Genomic DNA, 24,864 nt, shown 5'->3' with positions numbered 1-24,864 from the left:
GCCGCACGACTGCGGCCGCAACGCCGACCAGCGAGACTTCCACTGCACCGGCGATGGCCAGCGACCCACCCACTGCACCATCACCACATTTTTCCTAAACTTTTGTTTGTAAATTCGAAAACATTAATCGGGCATCGATTTTTGATAAATATGCGTGGATGAACATTAATCTAGCTTACTTCTTGTTGGGTTGCAATGCTTTAGCCGATTTTGAAAAAAAAATTGAGATTGAAATTGATTTTTTTTTTGTGTTTTCGTTGATTTCCCGAATCGGTTTACCCAAACCGATTTTGTACACAAAAATCGGCGTTATAATGCCGATTTATGTTAACCAAATCGGCGACACAACGTCGACTTTACAAGTGAAAATCGACGTTGTAATGCCGATTTTTTTTTTTTTAATGTTTTGTGTTTTTTTATTTAGTTTTGAATTTCATTAAGGGTAAATTAGTATTTTTATGTTGGAGGTCTTGAACTAATAAAAAATGGACTTGCATATATCCGCCGCCAAAATATATTTAAAACAAAACTGAATATTACGTCATTACTCTAGATTTCGTATTTATTTTATTTTCCATATTAAATTGTATATAATTAAGAAAAGAAATTAGACATCTATGTTGATGTGCATATGAGAGTCAGATGATATTAAGGTTATTTTATTTCATTACTCATTATTTTCATAATTAAATTCACCCCTAACATTTGTTGATTTCTTACATTAACACCCTTGTGGAGGGGTTTGATATAAGAAATTTATAAAAAGGTAAATATAATTTCTAAAAAAATAAAGGATTTTTTCGTAAATAAAAGTTACCTAATTGGTTGTAATTTACCCTAGTATTTCAGTAGCCAACTTGCTTAATGACATTTCTAAAGCCTAGAAGAACCCATTTGAGTGACACTTTTTCTGTCATTTGGTTCCAAGTGGCCAACTTTGGAGTTAGTATATAATAATATGCTTTCCTTTATCAATAAAATAATATCAATTATTAAAAAGTAAAAACCAAGTAAATAGTTATTACATAATCAACCATAATCATCATCAGAAGTTTAATATTAATAATTATTACATACTCCATACAGACATAATTCAAAAAATTAATCCTAAATTCCAAGTCTCAAAAAACACTGATTAAACATAGTTACTATGTACAGCAAAAGCTCCTCGTTGCTTAACCGAGCTCGATTCTTGCGCTCGATCGTCCTCCTAGAAAAACACAAGCAAGAAACTGTCAAACCCGCCGTCATATACAATAAATTTAAAAAAGGAAAAAAAGTGCATTCGATATGAATATTCATGCCGAAAACTACTACCGAGGTTACGATATCTTTCGATTTTGAAAATTCTTTCTATGTTAAAAATAGTTTAGTTAAGAGTATATTTGGAAAGGGCACCTTAAAAAACATCGTCTGAAGACCAAAGATCCACTGCATTCCCTCCATTGAGAATGGCATCTATAGAAGCATCCCAATTACTCTCGAGATACGGCATCTGAAATAGCTTCATCTGTGAGTCGAATTCCGATAGATCATCGGTTAGTTTACCATCAAAGGTGGCCCCCCCCAAATCCTCTGTCCCCACCTTTGTTCTCTTCGACACCGACAAAACATCCTCGACGACAACAGATGTAAGAACAGACGATATTTCCGGGGTTTTCTCACAGTTAGTACTTCCCCAGCCGAAATCCGAGCAGTCAAACGAATTACTCCCTTGGTCATGGGAGAGAGGAGTGAGTGGTTTCAAGAAACAGTATTCATTGTTGTGGATGTTCGTAAAACTTGTGTTCTGATTCAGGTTAGGGTTAATCGAATCATTTCTCGAGTTCACCTTAACTGTGTGTCTTGGTGCAGAGAGTGGTGAATCTTCGGGGAAATTCAACTTGGCTTTCTTGCCCCTGATTTTACGAGCTTCGCTGTCGTAAGCTCTAGCAGCTTCTTCAGCGGTGTTAAAAGTACCGAGCCATACACGGACCCCTTTTGACGGATCGCGTATTTCAGCGGCCCATTTACCCCATGGGCGCTGTCGGATTCCTCTGTACTCGTTCTTTCTCTTTCTCTTTGTGGACTTTTCTTCATGGGATTCAGCAGAGTCAGCAGATTTCAAACCTTCAGGAAGAATATACATGAAAACGATGAGCCGAAATATAATTCAATACGCAAAGGTAAGTCCTAATTATAAATAACCTTTGTATTCTGTAAAACAAGAACCGTAAAGCAGGTCGAAAATGCGAGTTGGGAAAGAAATAATCGACTCCGAGAGTTGAAACTTACCACACACACACACACACACACACACAAATCGAATTTCCATATATCAATTGTGAACTTGCAGGTAATATGGTTTTAGTGAAGCATTAATGGAATCCACATAACAATATATGTTTCATCAAACAAATTAAACAGAGCCATAATATATGATAATAAATCATAAATTACATTTTCAATCCTTAAATAGCATACTAAAATCCAGAACTCAGGATAACAATTTCAATCGTTTAATTCAATCATAAATCTCGAAATTCATACTTAAACCCCAAATATCATATGAAGCTACTCAAAATCCAAAAAAAGTACCCAGATCATAGATCATCAAACCAGGTATTAAATAAATTCACCCAATATTTAGGTTTCAGCCAAAAAATTAAACAATACAGTAGTAAATCAAAATCAAAATTACACCCTAACCAATCAGATAGCACTCTAAACAAAGTCAACAAATCATAAACATAAACCAAAACAAGAGAAATCAGTATCAGTACCAAAAAAAAAATGACCGTTACCTTTAAAATCAGGATTTTCCGAAGCGGAGAAGGAGAACGCTTTTGTCACAGTGCTCTCCTGGAAATCCTGAAAATCGGCTTCAAAATCTTCGTATAAATGAAATTTCTTCTGATATATCAGCGGCTTCGAGTGATAGTTCCCGGGATTTTTCTTGTTGTTCAGATCGGCGGCGGCGGCGGCGGCGCTGCCCCATAGCAGGTCGGCAGTGAGCCGGCGAGACGACGCCGGCGGTGCCACGTCGGATATTATAGCTCCTCCACACATTTCAACTTAGGTTTTCACGTTTGTTGTTTACTGGTGAAAATTTCTGGCTTCAAATTGAGAATTGATTTTGAACAGAATCGGGGTTTTATAGAGTTGGAAAAATGAGGTATTATTCCAGTGAACGGAGGGTGGCGAGAGGGAGGTGGCGATGGAGTTTACTTATTTGCCCCTGTTATATGGCGTAATTGCGGTTTGGCTGCCCAATTGGACTGAATTGCCCTTTGATTACTTAAGTAGTAGTTAAGTGGTAGTATTTATAAAATAAAAATAAAATATAAGAGTGTTTATAATATTTTAGTGAGATGTTAATAAGTACGAAATATATGTAAATAAATTGAATTCAAAGATATTTTTTTGTAAATTAACATTGTTATTTTAATAGTTTCTTCTACTTTCTAATATATTGGAGTCAGTAAGTCGGACTCATCAACCCGCTGAACCTGTCAAACGTAAAATCACCGTCCCGTTGGGATTAAAAGGATCGATTAATCAATAGTATAAGAAATTAATAATATATAATACATGAATAAAATATCTCTTGCGTATCATAATTTATATCTATAACGACGATATCAACTCATTTTGCCCATAGTTATCTGTTTTATTTCAAAATCTTGTCTTATAAAATTTTGAATTTAGTTACTCATTTTTAATAAATTTAAGATTAAAATGTATCAATTTTTAATTTACTCTTGAAATTTATCATTGTTGGTATTCACGATAATTTTAATATAAGATTTTACGCATGATCTTTCATTTTAATTTCTAAGTAGGTTTGCGTAATTTTCATAATTTATTAAAAGAACATATATAAGTTATAACGGGTTTAGACTAGTGAGAATTAGGTTCGAATATAAACACGACATAGACACGTCTATTTTAAACCCATTTTATTTTATTTCATTTACATCCCTCAGTTTATTTGCCTCTAGGTGCATGTACCAAATTTGGCACGTTAAATAATGCGTGGACCATAGTTTTTATTTTTATTTTATTTCAATCTAAAATTAGCATAAAAAAGATAAACATGACAACTTGAGAGGGCCCACATAAACACACAAATTCCGACACGCGAAGAAAATATCTTTATTTTTTTTGGAACATTTAGCTTAAATTAAAAATATAATTGAGGTCCTAATTTGAAATCTATACATATTGCGGTCTTGATTTTCAATAATTATGAAATCTTGGTTTCAAGTCTACATAAATGACAAACGTAATGATGATAGTAGCTAAAAGAAAATCTTATGATTGATCATTGTGTAAACGAGCCAAGCTCCAGCCAAACCCGACTATTTTAGCAAGCTCGAGTCTAATTCAACGAGTCGAGCTCTTCGATTTTTTTATTTTGAGATCGACCCTGAGGTTATATTTATAGTATTTTTTATTTTGATTAAAATTATTAGAATTACTTACTGTTTGAGCTTAAGAACAACTAATAATGAACTCAAGCTCAAAAAATCTAATTAAAGTTTGATCTTTTATATACATTAAATAATTTTAAACCCACCCTAAATGTAAATATCGACTATCATTTTCTTATTTGTCTCCCCTATCTTCACAATAACACTTGCGTTATAATAACAATCAAAATTTCCTAATTTTGCCTATTACGGTCCAAAAAAATTTATTCGAAAACAATTTTTTTTATTTCAATTCAAATGAATTCGGATTTTTTAATTTTTTGTATATTTGATGTAATTAATTATTTTCACTTTCTGGAGAAAAAAAATAATTGTTTTTCAAAATTACAATTTCTAAAATCATATTTATTGTTTAGATATTTCATATTAGATCCATCACCTATGGTCCTATAAAATATGTAGGCCCAAAATAATATTAAATAAAATTATTTAAATAAGCAAGACAACAAAAGTGGGCCCACAACAAAATATATTGGCCCAATCAGACAGGGGTATCAACCGCGGGTGATTTCATCATCAGTGGGTAAGGGCCAAATTCAATGCATCACAGAATTAGTGATATTACCAATTTCACCCTCACCTTCTATATTTTCAAATATATCCCTCCATGATAGTCTATATACACAATGACCCTAATATATAATAAAATGTGTTATTAAAATTATATAGCATACAAATATAATTATGATTATAATTATTAATATTGATGCTACTTAGAAATTGACTAAATATTTCATAGGTTTTAGAATTTTGTTTTCTAGTGCAATCTACATGCAAAAATATACGAACATTCACAAGTGTATAATCGTTGTTAAGCTTAGGCTAACAAATACTAATTAAAATTTAATAAATAATATTTTATTGTAGAAGCGAGCATATTTTTATTGGGTAAATTACAAACACCCCATGAGATATAGTCAAATTACGAAAACCCCCCTCTTGTTTGGATAATTACAACCACCTCCTCAAGTCCTCAAATATACTGGAATCTTCGAGATTATATGAAATATTATCATTTTTGTATCCGTTTTATCCAATTCGAACTCTACATTTTGAAGCAAGATGATCATAATATGTGTTTTTGGCTTGTACAGTATAACCTCGATAAATTAATAATCTCGCTTAAATAATAAATTTTCCCGGTCTCGACTCGGGGACAACGGGCTAAATTAATAATTCGCTAAATTTATAAGATAATACACATTCGAAAATTTTAAGAAGCCCCATATAATATATAAATTAATAATTCATAAAAATAATTTTTAAATTACATGGTACAATACATATTTTATAGATCTATGAAGGTTTAATAAAATATAATTTCATTTCCCTTTGTTTTGTTAAAGTTTACATTACCACCAATCTTGTGTCTCACTTTTTTAACATGGTTAGAACTTCTGTTATAGCTTTCACATAAATCAACATGAAATTGTTCAATAACATCGCTGCTTTAAGAGCTTCCGCTCGTGAAACGGGCTCTATAGTGCATTGAACTAATGGTACTATGAATAATATACACGTAAAAAATTAAAAAATATATATATTTATTGAAAATAATAATAAAAGTAATTTCATAAATTAATAAATTATTAATTAATGTATAAATTAATAATTATTAATTTATCGATAAGTTAATATTTTGCTAAATTAATGAAATTTTGATAGTCCCAACTGTATTAATTTATAGAGGTTTAATTGTATATATCAGATTGTGGTGCATCAGAAACAGTATTTTTACACAAAATGAGTACAAACTAGAACATATTCCACGAAATCTAGATGATTATGTTGAATTTGACACCATGAGGAGGGAAGTGTAAGAAAAAAAACATAGTTGAAGAAGGTAGATGTAATTATCCAAACAAGAGGATTATTTTTTTTTTGTAAATTGATCATACCTCAGGGGTGTTTGTAATTTACCCTATTTTTATTTGACTTGGCATATATTTGCCCATTATTATATTTTTTAATTATGTTTAGTCCTATACATTTAGATCTTTTAGTTATACAGTCTTAGTTTACTAGTCCAATACATTTATTATTTCTCTTAACATAATATTAAAATAGCTTAAACTAGTAAAGTTTATATTTATATCTCAATATTACGCGAAACTAAGTAATAATAAAATAAAGGGTAAATTACAAACACCCCCCTGAGGTATGGTCAAATTACAAAAACCCCCCTCTTGTTTGGATAATTACATCTACCCCCTCAACTATGATTTTTTCTTAGACCTCCACCTTTATGGTGCCAAATTCAACATAGTCATCTAGATTCCGTGAAATGTGCTCTAATTTGTACTCTTTTTGTGTAAAAAATACAGTTTCCAATGCACCACAAACTGATATATACAAGCTAAAAATCACATATTATGATCATCTTGCTTCATAATGTAGAGTTTGAATGTGATAAAACGGGTACAAAAGTGATAATATTCCATATAATCTCGAAGATTCCACTAAATTTGATGAGTTGAGGGGGTGGTTGTAATTATCCAAACAAGAGGGGTGTTTTTGTAATTTGACCATACCTCAGGGGGGTTTTTATAATTTACCCTAAAATAAAATAAAATCCAAGTGTACGACTGTAGAAAATGGGTTGTTGTAGTTAAGAGTTTTGGGCCAACTTAAAGTTGGGCTCGTCTTAATTGGATTATAAAACATGATTTGTTGATTTTCTTTTCTTCTTCTTCCTTTTTTTTTTTTTTTTTTTTTTTGGGCTTGAGATTGTCACAAAACGAAATTTGAAATGTTAAATATCGTTTTAATTTTATTAATACGATCTGACTTTGAACTTGATTTTGACCATTTTCTAGTTTGAATTTTGACAAAATATAAAAAAATTAAAAGTGTGGTATTTTGAGTTAGATTTTCAATCCAACTTAAATCAGCTCCATTACATGTCGGACAACAAAGTTACAAATGAATATGTTACATTGTGAATAACTGAATACTAGGTAACTTGAAATATCGAAGTTGTAACCAGTGTTCATAGATTCATACGTATCTTTGCCACCAACATCCAATCTTAGTAATTCAAATTAAATTAAAAATTTAACCCAAAAATCTAATTTTTTCGGTGTTTTTGAATTTTGCCAAATAAATATTTGAAAACGCTCAAAATCACATTTCAAGTCCGAACGTTATTCTTAAAACTGAAACGACAATTATCACATTTCAACAGTGAGAGAAAGTGCGATATTTCATTATATTTCCTCATTAAACAAAAATAAACAAAAAATTACGATTTATTAGTTTATACTCACAATACATTTTTTTCAAGCAAATAGTGTAAATTTACACGTGTAAATTTATTACTTATCCGCCTTGTATTAAAATATATATTCCCCCCCCCCCCCCCCCGCTACAAGAAAATAACTCGACTCTTTTGGGACGACGAAAACGGGTGGCGCCGCCTCCGGTAATCCTCCAAGAGTCCGGCGGTCTCACATCGACCACCGCCGTCTCGATTGCGCCGCCGCCGGAAACTCGCCAGTATTTTCTGAGTGGAGATCTCCATCTCCTTCGTCTCATCAAGATAAATTTGCCTCTCTCTGCACTCCACACTGCAAAACCCCAAATCACCCCTGCAAATATCACAACCCTTTAATTAAATCTTCAATTTTTTTAATGAAAATAAATTTAAAAAAAAAAATAAAAATTAAATATTCTTACATGTACATGTAGATCTCTGTGTCGAGATTCAATGGCTTGTGGCAAAGATGGCATGATTTGAGATAGCAGTTATGAGAGTGATGATCGGATCTGAGAATCTGATTAATATTGAACAAGAAAATGGGCTTCACTTTAATTATTACAACAACATTTGAATTCCCATTTGAAATCTCTGTAAGAATTCTCAGCCCTTGTTCTTCGGGCCCTCCTTGTTCTTCGGGCCGGGCTTTGCAAGATGAACCCTTTTTCTTTCTCCAGATTGGAAACATGATTTCTTAGGTTTTCTCACTACTATGTGTATATGTATATATGTATGTGTGTATGTTTGACTGTGTGTAAATCTCTGTGGACTTGCCCCCCAGTTAGAGAGTGGCTGATTATGTGTGCTAGAGAGAGAGGGGAGAGAGAGAGATGAGAGGGAGAGAGATGAAGATTGTGAGGTGGAGAAGTTGGGATATTTAATGGGGGTAGACAACAAAAGTTGGAACATATTTGAAACACGTGCGTAATTGGTACTACAATAGGAAATATATTATCTTGTTCTAAAAGTCATTGTCCTTAACTTAATTTTGCCAAAAATAAAATAAAAAAAAAACTAACTCCTTTTTGAGTGAATAATCATTACTGCAAATTCTCTTTTAGTATTTATAACTTATGATGTCTCTGGGATTAAGGTTCATAATCAATTTGGAATAGAATTATTTTTCTAATTTTGAAAAAATAAGTTGTTAAAACTTCTAAACATTTGACTAGTGTCTTTATAGATGTAGGTATAGTCTATGAGATACTACACATGGTCTAACATACCAGGTCGTTTATTGGTTTTGAACTATAAATCTATAAAACCAATCAAATAACAATCACTAAAGATATTCATCTGGTTCAAGTTTGCTCGGTGTATTTTACCGAATGCAGCATCTGCAAAAGTAATAACCGCGTTACTGTTTTACTGCGGACTCGGAGAATCCACGCGGGATTAATTCATTTTTTTAAAGTTTGAAACGTGGAAGGTGTGCATTGGAATTATTTATTAGAAAATTTTAAAATTAATAATAATAAGTTAATTTATTTACATTGGAGGGTCCAGCTAGTATGCACCGTCCATGTGTTGGGGTTCATGGTGATGTATATTTTATAAATATAAATATAAATATTTACATTTCTAAGCGTCTCGTTTAATAAAAATAAAAATAAAATAGAACACTTGACAATTATTATATAATATATATTTGATTTCTCTTGCACATCACAAAGATAGATATATAGAAGACGAGAAACATGTGAAGTGAAAGTCAGTGGACCACCATTAGAAATTCGCTGGTTTTAAATATGTCAAAACAGTTTTTTATTTAGAGATGTAAACGAGCCGAACTTGCTGTTTTGGGTGACCATGAGCTCGAGATTTTTGAGTATTTCTTTTTTGGGCTCAAGCTCCCACTTGAACTCAAGTGAGCCGAGCATGTCGAGCTCGAGCCTAAGCCTGAGTGTATATTTTTTTTAATATTTGTTAATATTATTAGAATTTTATTATTATAAAGTAATAAAAAAACGAAATAAAACATAACCTGTAATTTTTTTAATTATGTATACGCATTTATTATTTAATTTTCTATTAATTATATTTAAAATAAAAAATAAAGTAATATTTTTAAAACAAAACTCACGAGCGTCGAGTCAAACTAAGAATGAACTTAAACTCGTAGAAAGCTCGAGATCAAAAAAATCGAGATTGAGTTCGAACTTTTATCGAGCCGGCTCATTTACACCCCTATTTGTATTAATTATAGTACGGCCCACTTGTTGACTAGCTAGCCTGTGACATTTTCTGGCCCACAATAATAAATACAAATGAACCTCAAGAAAAATATATATAATACAACTAGAATATCTCTCTATAAATTATTTCTTTCAGAATTAATATTTGAAATTAATGAATTTTAAGGACTAAATTGAAACAAAAGAGTGGTTCCAAGATTTTTGGAACTATAAAGTAGCAACAAATAATTTGAAATACAGCAATTCTCGAAAATGATAAACAAATTACAGAAACAGAGCAAGTAACAAAATGGGCTGAAAATCTCTCTTTAGCAGTTGCCATCCTGCTATCAGATAATATCTAAGTATTGCTTAGATATTTTCCGCAACAAATGCACTCAACGGATAACTAGAAAACGACAGATCGAGAAAGACATTAGATCCTACAAAAATTGAATTTATGAGAAATAGGGGCGTAATCTAGAGGAGAAACAGCGTTAAATTTACAAGATAATCACATAATTATGATCTAGAAAAAGCGATATTAATTCAGCAGAGAAACTTATAGGTATAGCTGGATGAGCTCGTCGCTTACTACAGACGGTGTTAAAACACCCAAATCTGTAAAAAGCAAAGTGAGATACTGTGGTGGCGTATAATCCCGAGCAGATGTCTCAACCTCGACCATCGATGGAATCGGTACCCCGAAATCAATGGGCCGTAATGCGGGCTCCATATCCTTTTGATCCAACGGATAGAGTCGAGCAAACTGCAAGAACAACCAATATAGTTTGTCTTTTCAATTTAGATATTTTGGTACGATGTATTAGTGATGAGAAATGAGGAAAAAAAAACTTCTGAGCATTTTGATTACCTTGTAACTTTCAGCAGCACAATAAACTGGTTTATTCATGCTTTTAGCAACCAGTGCAATTTGGTAGGTACCCATCATATTTATTATACCTCCACTTTCGACTACACCATCTGCTCCAACGAAAACCATGTCCACGTCATCCATGCTATACGCCACAGCCGAATCTATCAACAGCTTAACAGGAACATCAAGTTTCGCGAGCTCGTTGGCTAACCTTAAACCTGTCCTGTCTGGCCTCCCTTCTGCATTTCGTTGGACATCTAACATTAGATATCGTGCAACTAAAACATGTCAAAGCAATAAAGGGTCGTTGCAAATTCTAATAACAGGACGCATGTGTATAAGCATTGATGTAATAACAGAATCACAAATTAAACCATATAATCACTAGTGTTTTGGACGGGGTACTACTATAGCCATTTCAAGAACGGATGTGTGAAAAAGCTGCATACATAGGATATTCTTTTTTTTCTTCGCCTTAACTATAAATTGATACAACTTTATAATTTGAAGAAAAGTTTAGAACAGATTTTCGGGGTATTCAGATCTTGCAGAGAAAAACCACATTAATCATGTGATACAGCTTTATAATAGGAGAGTGGTGCAGAGAGGATATGACCTGTGCAGAAAACTCGAAATAGTTTTTTACTCTGAGCTGCAGTTCTCAAAATCTCAAACACAACCCGTGAGAAGCCATGCACCAAAATGGTGCAACCATCGAAGACAAAATCTTGCCCAAGACTTGCAATTATCCTCCGAGCCTGACATAAGAAATGTAGTAAACAAGAAGAACGGCAAAAAAAACTACGACTGCAAAATAATGAGCCAATGGGTACCTTATAAGATATATCACCAAACTTGTCGGCGCGTTCCATAAGTCGGGACTTTGCTGAATTGAAGTCTTCATATTCCAAAGCAGAAGTTCTCGTCACGTAGCGCATGAAGAGATCGCATCCAGCTGTTAAAGAGATAGAGGTAGTATCCCATGACTGCATCAAAAAACGTAGTTCGAAAAATTAGTCCATATTCACACATTCTTCAGTTAAGTGGTTGATTGACATCACTTCATTCGCCACCCAACTTATAGATTAGGGAGAAACAACAATTGAACACGACAGTCAAACACCTAAGTGAAATAACTATAATCAATTCTTCATTTTCTCAACCAGACAAAGATCTTGTTGAAAACTATTTCGAGACACCAAATCTGGGGGCATGTAATAACACTTCACAGCATTTGATGCTTCATTATCTTTGAATTTTTAATCAACATACGAAAGTAATAACCCTCAGCTCAAGTTGATGACAGATAGTAAACAAACTACCGCGAAGGCATTGCCCGAGTGGTATTGGGGTGGGGAGGGTAGTATTATGTCAAGGGATAGATCGTAAACAAACTGGATTCAGATTTCATGGATTTATAAGAAGCCATTTCCACCAAAGACGAACTCTAACTTTACACACCGTTGAACTGAAAGGAAATTAGCTTCCCATGAAACGAAATATTAGCACCAGTTTATCAAAACGAGGCGGATAGGAAGAATATACAAATGGAAGTAATTTTCATATTTGAGTTGACTGGTACATTTACAAACTTCTATCCTGCAAATTTTAGTATTCAGTTGTTTATATCTCAATTCTCAACAGTTTTCAGCTTCTCATTCTCGATTAATTTGATCAAGGAAAACAGGTATGATTTAAAAAGATGCTAGCATCTTTAAAGATGATATCTCTGGCTTTTCCATATCATCTGCATTACGGTTTAGCAACACATTTTCATGCTATATATAATAGGATAGATTTATTCATCTATTAGGTATCAACAATTTGAAGCCCTACAATTCAAATTTGTTGACATTTTTCACCAAGTCTAGTTTAGAGAGCTCGATTCCACAATCAAGGGCACATAACAGAAATATATATTAAAAAATTAGAAAAAAAAAAAAAGAGGAAAATGAATCGCTTACTTTAAGCGAATCAGCTGCTTTTTTCAGCTCAATTTCAAGCTCCATCATCGTAGTAGCTTGACTCGATCGAATAACCGAAGCCAAAGACCTAATCGCAGCCACAGCCTCCGCCAGGTCCGGCTGTTTCCGCCAATTATTAAACTCATCCACCACGCTAAACCCCTTGCGGTCGTCCTCACCGCCAGATACATAATTCTCCGAAACCGCACCGTCGGGGTGGCCACCGGCGGCGGCCTTAGACTGATCCAGCCAGTCACTCGTCACGACGCCGTGGTGGGCGGCGCGCGTTTGGTAGTAGAGGGAGATTTTAGGGTTAGGGTTTTCAGCGGCCATGGCGGTGGATGAAGGGGAGAGGGGGCGGCTATCGGCGTTGGTCACGGTGTCGCCTTGCTGCTGCTGCTGTAGCTGCCGCTTCTCGAGGATGAAAGACGCCGATCTACGCCACATCTGTAATCTGATTTAAGGGTTATCGGAAAAGGGGTTTTGATGATAATGGCGAATTTTGTGCGATAATTGGGAATGAAGAAATTGTTTAGTGAGGTTTAGGGCTTGATTATTTCTTTAATTGTTCTTATGGTTCTCGCTTAATACACATTTTGACCTACAACTAATTTTCACCCTTTGTCGAATTTATTCATTTTAGAATCTATACTATTGGTGTAAATGAGACGAGCCGGCTCGCGAGCTTTCGAAGCTTGCTCGAAAAAAGCTCGTACTCGAGCTCGAAAAATCGAGCTCGAGCTCGAGCTCACGAGCCCGAGCTTTTCGACGAGTCGAGCTCGAGCTTCATTTCAGTTGTTCGACAGCTCGCGAGCAGGCTTGCGAGCTTTACCTTTTCTCTATATTTTTTAATACATATTAATAATATATAATAATAGATATTATTAATAATAAATAAAAAAATAATAATATTACTTTTTTAATTGAAAAAATAAATTTAATGGATGGATTTTTGGTTGTGCCGAGCTCGAGCTCGAGCTCGGGCTCGGGCTCGTTTCGTATACGAGCTCGAGCTCCTTAGAAACACAAAGAGCTCGAGCTCGAGCTAAAACTTATAGGCTCCTCGAGCTCGAGCTCGAGCCCGAGCCTTGGCGAGCTCGAGCTCGAGCTCACGAAATAAGGCGAGCTCGGCTCGAGCTCGGCTCGTTTACACCCCTAATCTATACTATTGATATTAGTGCTTCATTTTTTTGTTTTTTTTTATAGGTTAATCTTTTTTATTACTCATTATTTTCTTTAGGGTATCTTTGAGAAAACCCCTTCACTACTTTTTTTAATGGAGGGAGGCCCAAAATATTTTAGTCTATTTGAGGAAAGTCCACACCCATTTTCAGCCATTATATTTTCCAGCTTTTCCCCCGCCCGCCACATCATCACTGGGTCACGCGCTCAGCGATTTTTTTTTCCGTTTTTTTTCCCTTGATTAGCCTTAATCGACTATGCTTCATAGTTGATTAAGGAAATTATTTAATTATTTAATTTTTTTTTGTTTTTTAAAAATTTATTTTATATCAGGTATATTAATCGACTATGATGTGAAGCATAGTCGATTAAGAATCTGCTACTAAAAATAACAAATCACAACTGCGACAAAAATACAAAATCAACTATATATTACAAACACAAAAAATATACAAATATTATAAATGATTTATACAATTGGAATCAATAAACAAAAAATTCAAAAAAAAAAAAAAATTGGAGTCGGTCAACCTTAATCGATTGCCAGAGCATAGGCGATTAGCTTAATCGACTATAAACATGTACATAGTTGATTAAGGTTTCACCATACGCGAAATTCTCCACCGGCGCCGTCCTCCGCCCGGTCCACCAAAAAATCCTAAATCTGCCTCCCAGCGTCACCACACCGCCGCCACAACACACCATCACAGCCTTACTTTGACATTATGACGGTTTTTTTATTACAAATAAATAAATAAAAGCACAACTTGCACCACCAACCAAAGCAGAACAACCAGCCATCAAAATCAGATTCCGGCGACAAATCGACAATCTTATCTCTATTCGCCTCCGACGTAGCATTCCTGGCATTCGAATTCAGAATCGCTATCAAAATTATTTATAATGTTTGATGGGTGCTCCATCTTCTTTCTTTCTCCACTCCCCGCGGCGGCGGCGGCGACAGTGACGGAGAAGTCACGGAGAAAACGGAGGAAAAAAAACAAAGAAGAAGAGAAAAGAGAGAAGAAGAGAAACGTTGGAGCGTGAAAACGGCGGATGAAAAAATAAAAATAAGATTAGGGTTTTGAAAAAGTATAATAGACAATTAAGGGAAATTTTGGAATTATGAAAATATCACATGGGTGGAATATTAGCTAAGGGTGTTTTCTTAACCCATTTTCCTAGATGAGGGGGTTTTTGCTAATTATTCCTTTTCTTTATGTATGTATATACTGGTGTATTTATTTTGAAAAATCGGATTGTAAATCGAAAATTCCAAATATTTTTTATATAATCCCAATTCCAATCCATAAAAATCGAAAGATAACGAAAATCGGAATGAAAAATTGTTCCAAAATTTGAAAATTTTAAATCAGAGTCGACATAAATTGAAAAATCCGTTCAAACTTTCACCTCTACTTCCATCTAATTAAATATTGACTCTTCAAGTGAAGTCCACAGTAAGGGTGTAAATCAGCCGTGTCGGTTCGACAAAAGCTCGAACATGAACTCGAGCTTCTAATGAATCGAGCTCAAGCTTGTTTTTTGTGTTCGTGAGCTCGCGAGCTGGATCACGAGCTTTTGTTTTAAAAAAAAATTAGTTATAATTAATATAAAATAAATAAGAAATTCATACAAGAAATTTAAAAAATAAATTACATGTATTTTTTCGATTTTTTAAATTATAATTTCTAATATACTTAATAAAAAACAAAAAAAAACACAAAATGGCTCGCTCTCGAGCTCATAACAACAATACACGAAGAACTCGAGCTCGGGTCGTTACACCCTTACTCCATGATGCTGTGTATTTTCTTTCTTTTTCTCTTTTTAACTCTTTAATTAAGAGGGTGTTTGGCTAAGCTTATTTTAAACAGTTGATAAACTCTTACGTCTGATAAGATGTTTTTAGAGCTGATAAGCTGTTACATCTTATTTTTATGATTAATTTTTAGAGTGTTTGGAAAATGAACTTATTTCCTATTTTTACTCATTATAAGATCTTAAATAAAAAGGTGCGGTAGAGATAAGCTCTTCCAAAGTGTTTGGTAATTTTTTAAAAAAAGATCTTAATTTTTTTTTAAATAAGCTGTTGGAGACCAAATAAGATCTTTTTAAATAAGTACCTCTATAAGATCTTATAATGAGTAAAAATAGGAAATAAGTTCATTATCCAAACACTCTAAAAATTAATCATAAAAATAAGATGTAACACCTTATCAGCTCTAAAAACATCTTATCAGACGTAAGAGCTTATCAGCTGTTTAAAATAAGCTTAACCAAACACCCTCTAAGTATTAACTAATTAATTGAGCCGCTCTAAATTACAATAGACTCGAAATGAAATTATGAAGTCTAAAAGGGCCGAGCACAAAGGCCCACTAACATTAATCTGCATTTTTCTTGTACTCAATAACATTTGATTACTTACCTAGATTGGAACATACTAAAACCTCCAGAAATTAATAACTTCTTTCAAATAATTTTTTTCAAGAAGAATGCACTAAATTAATATTTCGTTAAATTAATTGAATTTGTCTGACCTCAATTGTATTAATTGATAGAATTTTAACTGTATTAGTTTACGGATACAATGATTTGCTGTTTGTCTGAATTTCCAAGAATTTATATAGTAAGATCGAAAACAAATAATATAAATCTAGGACAGATGCAACAAATTCTTCTCATGTCAAAATTATGTTAATTAAAAGTATTTGATCACATATACATACACATATATATGGTCTCATAATTTGTGGTGAATGAGACCAAAAACAACAACCAAAGCTGTAACAAGAGAATGATCAATATGTGGCTCCACCACCATTGTCAACACATCTTCTCCAAGAACTACTCCACTTGCACTTATCTTTCTCTTTACCTTCACATTATTAACATATACATACATTATACATACACACATAATACATATATATGATATATATATATTGTAAATTAATAATTCTATATTATATTAATTAATTACCTCAGCAACAAGCCCTCCGAAAGTGTCGATTATTCTGCAAGAGGCCTTCGAAACCTGAGTTTCCATTATGTAATTAACGTATTCGTCGTCGCAGTTAGGCCGGTTCGTACCATTCGGTAATTTACTAACATGTACAGCAACCTTGTAAGAAGAGTATCCTCCAAGAAACCCTAGAAGAATATTTCTGATTCCAACGAGTTTTCTCACGCGAAAACCGGGCCCCCCCTTGTCTGTATTCACACCGTCGCTCGATCTGTAGCCATTCCACAGCCCAAGCACCGAAAATTTCTGATCGAAAATATAACAAAATTAATACCTATCAAAATTAAAACAAAAATATGGAAAAATATAATTTACCTTTTTAACAAGAGTGAACAAAATATTGCCTTTGGGATCCATGACGTGGACTTTGTCGAGCCGTTTGTGGTCGTAGTTATCGACCCGGTACACGATCCGCCCGTTCGAATCGAACACGGCACAGCCGTTACTGCTGAGGATCAACGACTTCATCCACACGGTGAAGACTTCTTGTTTCGATGAAGTTGATGAAGGAGCAACTAATACTTGTGGGTGCACTTTTGCCATTAATGTACTTATCTAGGTTATATTCTTTGCATAGGGATTGATGATTCTCTCTTGTATATATATAGATACATATAATCTAGTTTATGAAAATCACAGACACCAACATGTGTGTGTGCGTGTTTTTATATATGTAACATGAATAAAGAAGCCTGCAAGTTGAGGAAAATGTAAATCATCTGTTTGTCCTACATGACCTAATTACTTACATTGTAAGTACCCCTCCCTCATGCATATATATATATATATATATATATATATATATATATATATATATATATACGGAGAGAGAGAGAGAGAGAGAGAGAGAGAGAGAGAGAGAGAGAGAGCATCAATATTTCAGTTAGGTAAATCTAGCCAGTTCAGAAAAAGGAATATAATATAGATTAGATATTCCTTTATTCATAGATTAGAACCACTTTACAAGTTGTTTATTATTGAGAATGTAATTAGTTTTGTATTATTGTGTGTATCAATTAATATTTGGAAAGCAAATATATGATATTCCTTTTGTTGTCATGATTTTTGTCATGCATTGTTTGGACATGGTATCATCCACGTAAGCAGAATGATGTAAAGTGTAAACTAATAACCACCAATATATTTGGCTTTTGTTATATTCCTATTCCTATATATCCACCCTTATGAACAGTTTAAAGGGCAGTTGCGAGATACGAGAGTAAATTGTAATAAATAAAATAATTAATTAGAGGGCAATTGTGAGAGTGAGTCGAAATTCTGTTCGTTGTTTGAGCTCGCCGTGTGTTTGATCTTTGCGTGGGATTCAAACATCGGATTGTTTTATTTTGGGAGGGGAATAGATTGTTGCACATTCGACAACCAGAGAATATAATCTTAAAGGAATTGTTTCAGCATGTCTCAATCTATTTTCTTCGGGCTTCACAATTCAGTGATATCAATGATTTTGAATGTGATTAATGTCGTTTCAGTTTCAATAGCAACGTTTCAACTTTGAATGTGTTTTTGATCATTTTCTAATCTAAATTTAGCATAACTCAAAACGTGAAATCTTTAGTTCTCTAAGTTAGCTTTCTAATTCAACCAGAATCAACAAAATTGGATGTTGGATGAGAAAGGTACTCATAAATTAATGAGCATTGCCCACAACTTTGATGTTTTGGGTTATTTAAAATTCAACATCTAATCCATTTATGCATAACTTTACTATCCGAAATCCAATTTAGCAGATTCAAGTTGAAATAAAAAACGAACTCAAAGGACTACATTTTCCGTGTTTTGAATTTTGCCAAAATCAAACTAGAAAAAGAGTCAAACCACGAAGTCAAAACAAAATTAATAAAATTAAAACGACATTTATCATTTTAAAAGGATGAAGATCACGTTTTTATTGTTCATCAAATGCAGCGGTGTCATTGCGATTCAAGTAGAACATGACCTTCTTGGCCCATCATTCGAAAAATTGGTCATCAAGCGACATTGTCGATTGAGCTCATTTGTTCCAGCATGGGCAGTGGAAGTGACAACCGAAGCAAGCTTCTCCATTAAATAGAAATGAAATTCATCTTAAATTGTTGGAAACCTGCTACTGAAAATTATCAAGAACTTGTAGAATAGACAAAGTGAGGCGCGAATAGTAGGTGACTCTCTTCAATAGCTGTCAGAGTATAGAATTAATATCTTAAATTGTGTTAAGTCACTAAGTGTGTTAGATAATGAGAAGAAACACTGTTTTTTATTTAGTTTATTTATTTATTTATTAGAGAAATGAGAAGTAACCCTTAATGGGGCTCAATTTGGTTGGAGAAGTTATGATATATTCACAAACAATAAAATTCCAGTTGGGCCACAATAGATTATTTGGGCCAATATTTGAACCAAATTCCAGCTTCCCGGATGACAGTTATTATTTTTTTATTCATTTTCTTTCTACTTTTAACTAGTATTTCACCCGTGCGTTGCACGGAGGTCAGTTTTAAAATGAGAAAAATAAACTTGTGTAAACGGCACAATACCAATTCAAGTAAAACAAAATGGAAAGAAATAAAAAAAATATAAACTTTATCTCTTAATTTAGAGTTGTACCATATGAAATTAAGTTAAGAAGCGTGCAAAACACGATATCAAGATTAAGTGAAATCATTTAAAACATATGGTATAACTCTATTTCTTGGATTGCAATCTACTACACCATGTGAATTTTCTGCAAAATAACTAAGGTAACAATAGACACGGTAGCAGAGAAGTAACACAATAGATATTCAAATAACCTTCAAGTTTATCACTAATGGCGTTCAATTAGTGATGCACATTACTCAATGAACAATAAATCTTATAAATATTGCAAAAGAGATATGATGTATACGCCACTACCAGCACTAATACCAATGTTGATACCAATACAGATACCAATACTGTTACCAATACTGTTACCAATGGTGATACTAATTCGATTAATATTAATATTAATACTAATACTAATACTAATACTAATACTAATACTAATACTAATACTAATACTAATACTAATACTAATACTAATACTAATACTAATACTAATACTAATACTAATACTAATACTAATACTAATACTAATACTAATACTAATACTAATACTAATACTAATTACTAATACTAATACTAATGTTAATACAAATACTAATACTAATGTTAATACTAATAGTGATACTAATACTAATATTGGTACTAATACTAATAATAATACGGATATTGATACAGATATTGATACTAATACTAATATTAATACTCATACTCGTACCAATACTAATAATAAAACTAATACTAATACTAATATTCATATTGATACTAATACTAATACTAAGAATAAGACTGATGTTGATACTAATACTAATAATAATATTGATACTTATATTGATACTAATACTAATATTAATAATAATACTAATACTAATACTAATACTAATATTAATACTAATACTAATATTAATACTAATACTAATACTAATAATAATACTAATGCTAATACTAATACTAATACAAATACTAATACTAATACTAATACTAATACTAATACTAATACTAATACTAATACTAATACTAATACTAACACTAATACTAATACTAATGCTAATACTAATACTAATACTAATATTAATACCAAGGTTGTAAAAATTGGTAATCGGGTCCGAGTCGGTCAGGCACCGACTCACGATTAATCGGTGCGGCGGTGATTAATCGGTGATAAATCGGAAATAAATCGGTTTTTAAAATACAAAATTTTCGTAACACCATCAATCATACAATTATAATAAGTGACAATTTTAAATTGATTTTAAATAAATTTAAATTAAATTTATTACTATTAAAATTAAATTAAAAAATTAAAACTATTTAGAGTTTCCAAAAAAGTTGATATATTTAGAGTATTTTTTAAATGGTATAATATAAATATATAATAAAATAATTTAATATCTTTTTAATTTTGGAAAATGGTGACATGTTTTTTGATGATTTATTTTCACTAATCAATTTATCACATGGAAGAAAAATCATGTTTAATTCATTATTGGAGTATTTGACAATAGAATAGCTGAGCTATTAATTTAATTAACCCAATTTATATAATCAAGCACTTAATCAAGAAGTTTTTACAAAAAAAATAATAATTGTTGAAAAGGTCAATTAGTTGTAGTGAGGTTTACGGTGAGTTAGATGTTACACCCGTGTATTTACTTTGGATGTATTTGAATCGTAGATTTAACTAAATGAGTATATATTAAGCATACATACACGTGTGTTTATGATTATATGCAGATCTACAATTCAAATTCACTCATTGTAAATTAGCAAGTGTGATTTTTTTACGGAATCTTTTTTATTCCATGTAATATCCCAAAAATTGTGGATTCTACCCTTGCAGACGTGATAATTCTTTTATCATACTTTTTGAATACAAAAATTACCCTTAGGGGAGGTAATAGTACTACTAAAAAGTTGTGAATATGTTATTTAAGAAGAATAAATATTTCGTTTAAAGTCCGGCCCCCTCGGGGTAATTTTTGTCTTTAAAACGTACCATAAACAAATGTCGTGTGTAGGGTAGAATCTGCATTTTTCGGGGAATATTCCACGTAATAAAAAAAATTCCTTGAACAATCATACCTTAAGGGGGTCGGTGTAAGACGGAAACAAACATCAGGGAAATTTTGGTAATTACGAATATGATATTAAATTAGTAAAAAAGATAAACATATTCTCTGGTCATGTTCATGTAAAATGCATAATATCAAATAATTTATTCTGCAATATTTTTTTATATCAATCCAAGTTTATGAATTAAAATACAAAATTTTCGTAACACCATCAATCATACAATTATAATAATTGAAGATTTTAAATTGAACTTAAATAAATTTAAATTAAATTAAAGTTAAATAATACTATTTAGAGTTTCCAAAAAATTGATATATTTAGAGCATTTTATAAATAGTATGATATAAATATATAATAAAATAATTTAATATCTTTTTAATTTTGGAAAATGGTGATATGTTTTTTGATGATTTATTTTCACCAATCAATTTGCCACATGGGATGAAATTGAATACATGTCACCAATTGAAATTGACAAATGTCAATCAATTAGATGTGAAATTCAACTTTTATATATTATATAGATTGTTTTTTTTTTTTTTTTTATGTAATACTATGAGCTTTGACTATTATTCATTTATTGAACTATATGGTGTGTGAATGAATATGATATGTTTCAAAAGTATTATAATAGGCTACTGGGCTAGTGAATGATAAATATTAACAATAGAAGGGCTTACATGAATTTAAGTTTACTTCTAGAAAATTACAAAGTAGTACATGGTAAATTAACCAAAAAAACATTTAAATAACTACGTGGCACTTTGTTTGTAATTATATAAAAATATTATGACACAATTTTAAATAATAATTGTCATCACGTGTATACATGATAATATATATTCATTTAGGGTTTTTTTGTATAAGCAGCTAAAATATACATGGATATTTTTGTACTGTTATTTCATCGTTGTAATTTTGCGTGTAGTATTGGTGATTATGCGTGTAGTATTATTTAAGCAACGGACGTTTGTATTTTTTTTATTTTAGCTGCAAAAAAAATCAGTAGATTGTGTTGGATTTGGTTTCCAGTTAGTATGGTAATTTTATATAAATCCTATATTTGGTACATATCACAATAATATATGATCTGACGGCGGTGTGCGTGTTTATGTGTGTGTGTGTGTGTGTTATACTTCAATTTGAAGGGTGTGTGTGTGTTTGTGTCCGTAGCATATATATATATATATATATATATATATATATATATATATATATATATATATATATATATATATATATATATATATATATTAGATCACAATAATTTATGAACGGTGGTGTGTGTGTGTGTGTGTGTGTGTGTGTGTTATATTTCAATTTGAAGGGTTAAGGGCAAGTTGTAAATATGTCACATTATTTTAATAGGGATGTTGAAGATCGGGGACTGAAATGATAATACTTAAACTTTACACAATCATATTAAAATTATATGGCCCTGACACATTTCGAAATGTACATAACTTTTGGGAGGTAATTGCAATTTTAAAAGTTGCATTTGGAAACAATAATTCTTCTTATAAAACCGGCTTCCTCACCCCTCGAACATATTTCACTTGCCATCAGAACATCTGAGCGAAAGTGAAACGAATCCGAACCGAACCAAACCAAACCAAAACCATACTAAACCGAAGCATTGCAAACCAAATCCGAACCGAATCAAATAGGATACTAAATACTCACATGATCTATTTTATCGCTTAATTTGTTCACTGTATAATGTTGCAAACTAACATCACATTGAAAGGAATATAGAATATTTTTACCATGAAATAAACAAATGCCATTAATGTCAAAGTACCAAACATAACATAAAAACAGATCGAAAATATCGAGACCAATGTAGCACTTTAATATGAAATAGAAAAAACAAAAAATGTCGTAATAAATGAAACGATTCAAATGTGAAAGAACCAAATGGAATGTCTGCAATATTTTTAATATCGAGAGAAATTTGTCGGCCGTTCAGTAAACGAATTAGGCAGTATCATACGACCTTGTAACGGCAAAACCGTGTATGACAATACCTTACAATTCCCAAATACCAATTCTTTGTTATGTAAACCATCGTCTGTCAATCGGGACGATTCAATCATATTAAAAGTATAAGCAAGGTACATGTCTTTCCTAAACCTATCAAACGTAGCTTTCGAGAGGATATTCATCTGAAAAATATAATAAAATTTAAATATTAATTAGTAAGAAAAACAAAATAAAACATATTGGTAAAATCATGAGATAAAGATAATTTATTCATGTATTTATACGAACCTATATGATTCTTTCATAAAATAATTAAAAGTATAAACACCAAATTTGAGCATATAATATATTGAAATTATAATTACGAAATTTTGGAGATAATACAATATTATAAAATTAAAAATGAAAGAAAAATCATCAATAAAAAATAACGAAAGAACTAAATAACAACATTTGCAAAAAATCAAGAGAACCCAATTTAAAAAAGGAGCCGATTTTATCAAAACAAAACGCACATAACCATACGTTTTTTATCGAATGAAAAATGATGGTGGAATAACGTGAATCGGTAAGGGGTTTATATACTTATATATGACCAATGAAAAAAGAAACAATCAATTACATTTGGTAATATAACATTAAATGCAATAAAAAAAAAAATATATATATATATATATATATATCAAACGCACGCATGACTTTTTTATATGATAAATGTGATATTTATGATTTGATTGGTAATTTCTATATATGCAAATTAATGACATGTACAATTATACAAATGATGACATGTTTTTTGCTTAATTTTCGTAACCAATCAAATGGACACGTGGGATGAAATTAAAGACATGTAAGCATTTGAAATTGACAAATGTCAATCAATTAGGCATGGAATTCAACTTTTATATATTATATAGATAATAAGGGTAAATTACACACACCCCCCTGAGGTAAACTTAAATAACTGTAAGGTCCCTGTGGTATCGATAATTACATTCACCCCCTGAAAGGTAGTTAAAAATTCTAACGGGATAATGCATTGGATACATTATTCCGATAGGGTTCTAATGGACTGTTGGTTTCAGGAAGTGGTGAAGACAACTAAGAGTTATGAGTGATTTAAAAAATATTGGGGGAGCCATGTCACCCCATAACTCCCCATAACTCTATGTTATCTCCACAACTAGCTAAAAGTAATAGTCCATTAGAACCCTATTGGAATAATGTATACAATGCATTATCCCGTTAGAGTTTTTAACTACCTTTCAGGGGGGT

General features: G+C 32.1%; 4 protein-coding genes across 4 annotated transcripts; all 4 read right to left on the bottom strand.

Annotated features, from left to right (window-relative positions):
- Window positions 1-976: 976 nt before the first annotated feature.
- Window positions 977-3,178, bottom strand: LOC105953242 (ethylene-responsive transcription factor RAP2-12). Its single transcript, XM_012976932.2, has 3 exons — window positions 2,784-3,178; window positions 1,399-2,109; window positions 977-1,210 (listed from the first exon to the last, which is right to left on the bottom strand). Exons 1-2 carry the CDS (start codon window positions 3,046-3,048, stop codon window positions 1,400-1,402), a joined length of 975 nt encoding a protein of 324 aa, XP_012832386.2. The 5' UTR covers window positions 3,049-3,178; the 3' UTR covers window positions 977-1,210; window position 1,399.
- Window positions 3,179-7,656: 4,478 nt separating this feature from the next.
- Window positions 7,657-8,565, bottom strand: LOC105957157 (hypothetical protein). The gene is made up of 2 exons (XM_012981084.2): window positions 8,148-8,565; window positions 7,657-8,059 (listed from the first exon to the last, which is right to left on the bottom strand). The coding sequence occupies exons 1-2, from the start codon at window positions 8,414-8,416 to the stop codon at window positions 7,837-7,839; spliced, it is 492 nt and encodes a 163-aa protein (XP_012836538.2). The 5' UTR covers window positions 8,417-8,565; the 3' UTR covers window positions 7,657-7,836.
- A 1,502-nt stretch (window positions 8,566-10,067) lies between these two features.
- On the bottom strand, window positions 10,068-13,379 carry LOC105955950 (uncharacterized). The gene is made up of 5 exons (XM_012979759.2): window positions 12,744-13,379; window positions 11,613-11,765; window positions 11,396-11,537; window positions 10,777-11,018; window positions 10,068-10,671 (listed from the first exon to the last, which is right to left on the bottom strand). Exons 1-5 carry the CDS (start codon window positions 13,188-13,190, stop codon window positions 10,465-10,467), a joined length of 1,191 nt encoding a protein of 396 aa, XP_012835213.2. The 5' UTR covers window positions 13,191-13,379; the 3' UTR covers window positions 10,068-10,464.
- A 3,224-nt stretch (window positions 13,380-16,603) lies between these two features.
- Window positions 16,604-17,716, bottom strand: LOC148770951 (protein LURP-one-related 11-like). Its single transcript, XM_088816576.1, has 3 exons — window positions 17,269-17,716; window positions 16,912-17,199; window positions 16,604-16,806 (listed from the first exon to the last, which is right to left on the bottom strand). Exons 1-3 carry the CDS (start codon window positions 17,494-17,496, stop codon window positions 16,672-16,674), a joined length of 651 nt encoding a protein of 216 aa, XP_088672702.1. The 5' UTR covers window positions 17,497-17,716; the 3' UTR covers window positions 16,604-16,671.
- Window positions 17,717-24,864: the final 7,148 nt, after the last annotated feature.

Source organism: Erythranthe guttata, chromosome 4 (assembly GCF_056151865.1).
Source record: "Erythranthe guttata isolate IM_541 chromosome 4, IM_541, whole genome shotgun sequence".
Classification (NCBI taxonomy): Eukaryota; Viridiplantae; Streptophyta; class Magnoliopsida; order Lamiales; family Phrymaceae; genus Erythranthe; species Erythranthe guttata.
The sequence above is the reverse complement of the archived record's forward strand: the minus strand, read 5'-3'. Positions and strand labels throughout refer to the sequence as shown.

Excerpts from the sequence above, each read along its gene's own strand:
- LOC105953242 (XM_012976932.2), bottom strand. The coding sequence starts at position 3,048 with ATGTGTGGAGGAGCTATAATATCCGACGTGGCACCGCCGGCGTCGTCT. Across the intron at positions 2,110-2,783 it reads GGAAAATCCTGATTTTAAAG|GTTTGAAATCTGCTGACTCT; the intron begins GTAACGGTCATT and ends TTCTTCCTGAAG.
- LOC148770951 (XM_088816576.1), bottom strand. The coding sequence starts at position 17,496 with ATGGCAAAAGTGCACCCACAAGTATTAGTTGCTCCTTCATCAACTTCA. Across the intron at positions 17,200-17,268 it reads TGTTCACTCTTGTTAAAAAG|AAATTTTCGGTGCTTGGGCT; the intron begins GTAAATTATATT and ends ATTTTCGATCAG. Across the intron at positions 16,807-16,911 it reads TCGGAGGGCTTGTTGCTGAG|GTAAAGAGAAAGATAAGTGC; the intron begins GTAATTAATTAA and ends AATAATGTGAAG.
- LOC105955950 (XM_012979759.2), bottom strand. The coding sequence starts at position 13,190 with ATGTGGCGTAGATCGGCGTCTTTCATCCTCGAGAAGCGGCAGCTACAG. Across the intron at positions 11,766-12,743 it reads AAGCAGCTGATTCGCTTAAA|TCATGGGATACTACCTCTAT; the intron begins GTAAGCGATTCA and ends TTTTTGATGCAG. Across the intron at positions 11,019-11,395 it reads ATTTCGAGTTTTCTGCACAG|AAGGGAGGCCAGACAGGACA; the intron begins GTCATATCCTCT and ends AACGAAATGCAG.
- LOC105957157 (XM_012981084.2), bottom strand. The coding sequence starts at position 8,416 with ATGTTTCCAATCTGGAGAAAGAAAAAGGGTTCATCTTGCAAAGCCCGG. Across the intron at positions 8,060-8,147 it reads ACAGAGATCTACATGTACAT|GGGTGATTTGGGGTTTTGCA; the intron begins GTAAGAATATTT and ends TGATATTTGCAG.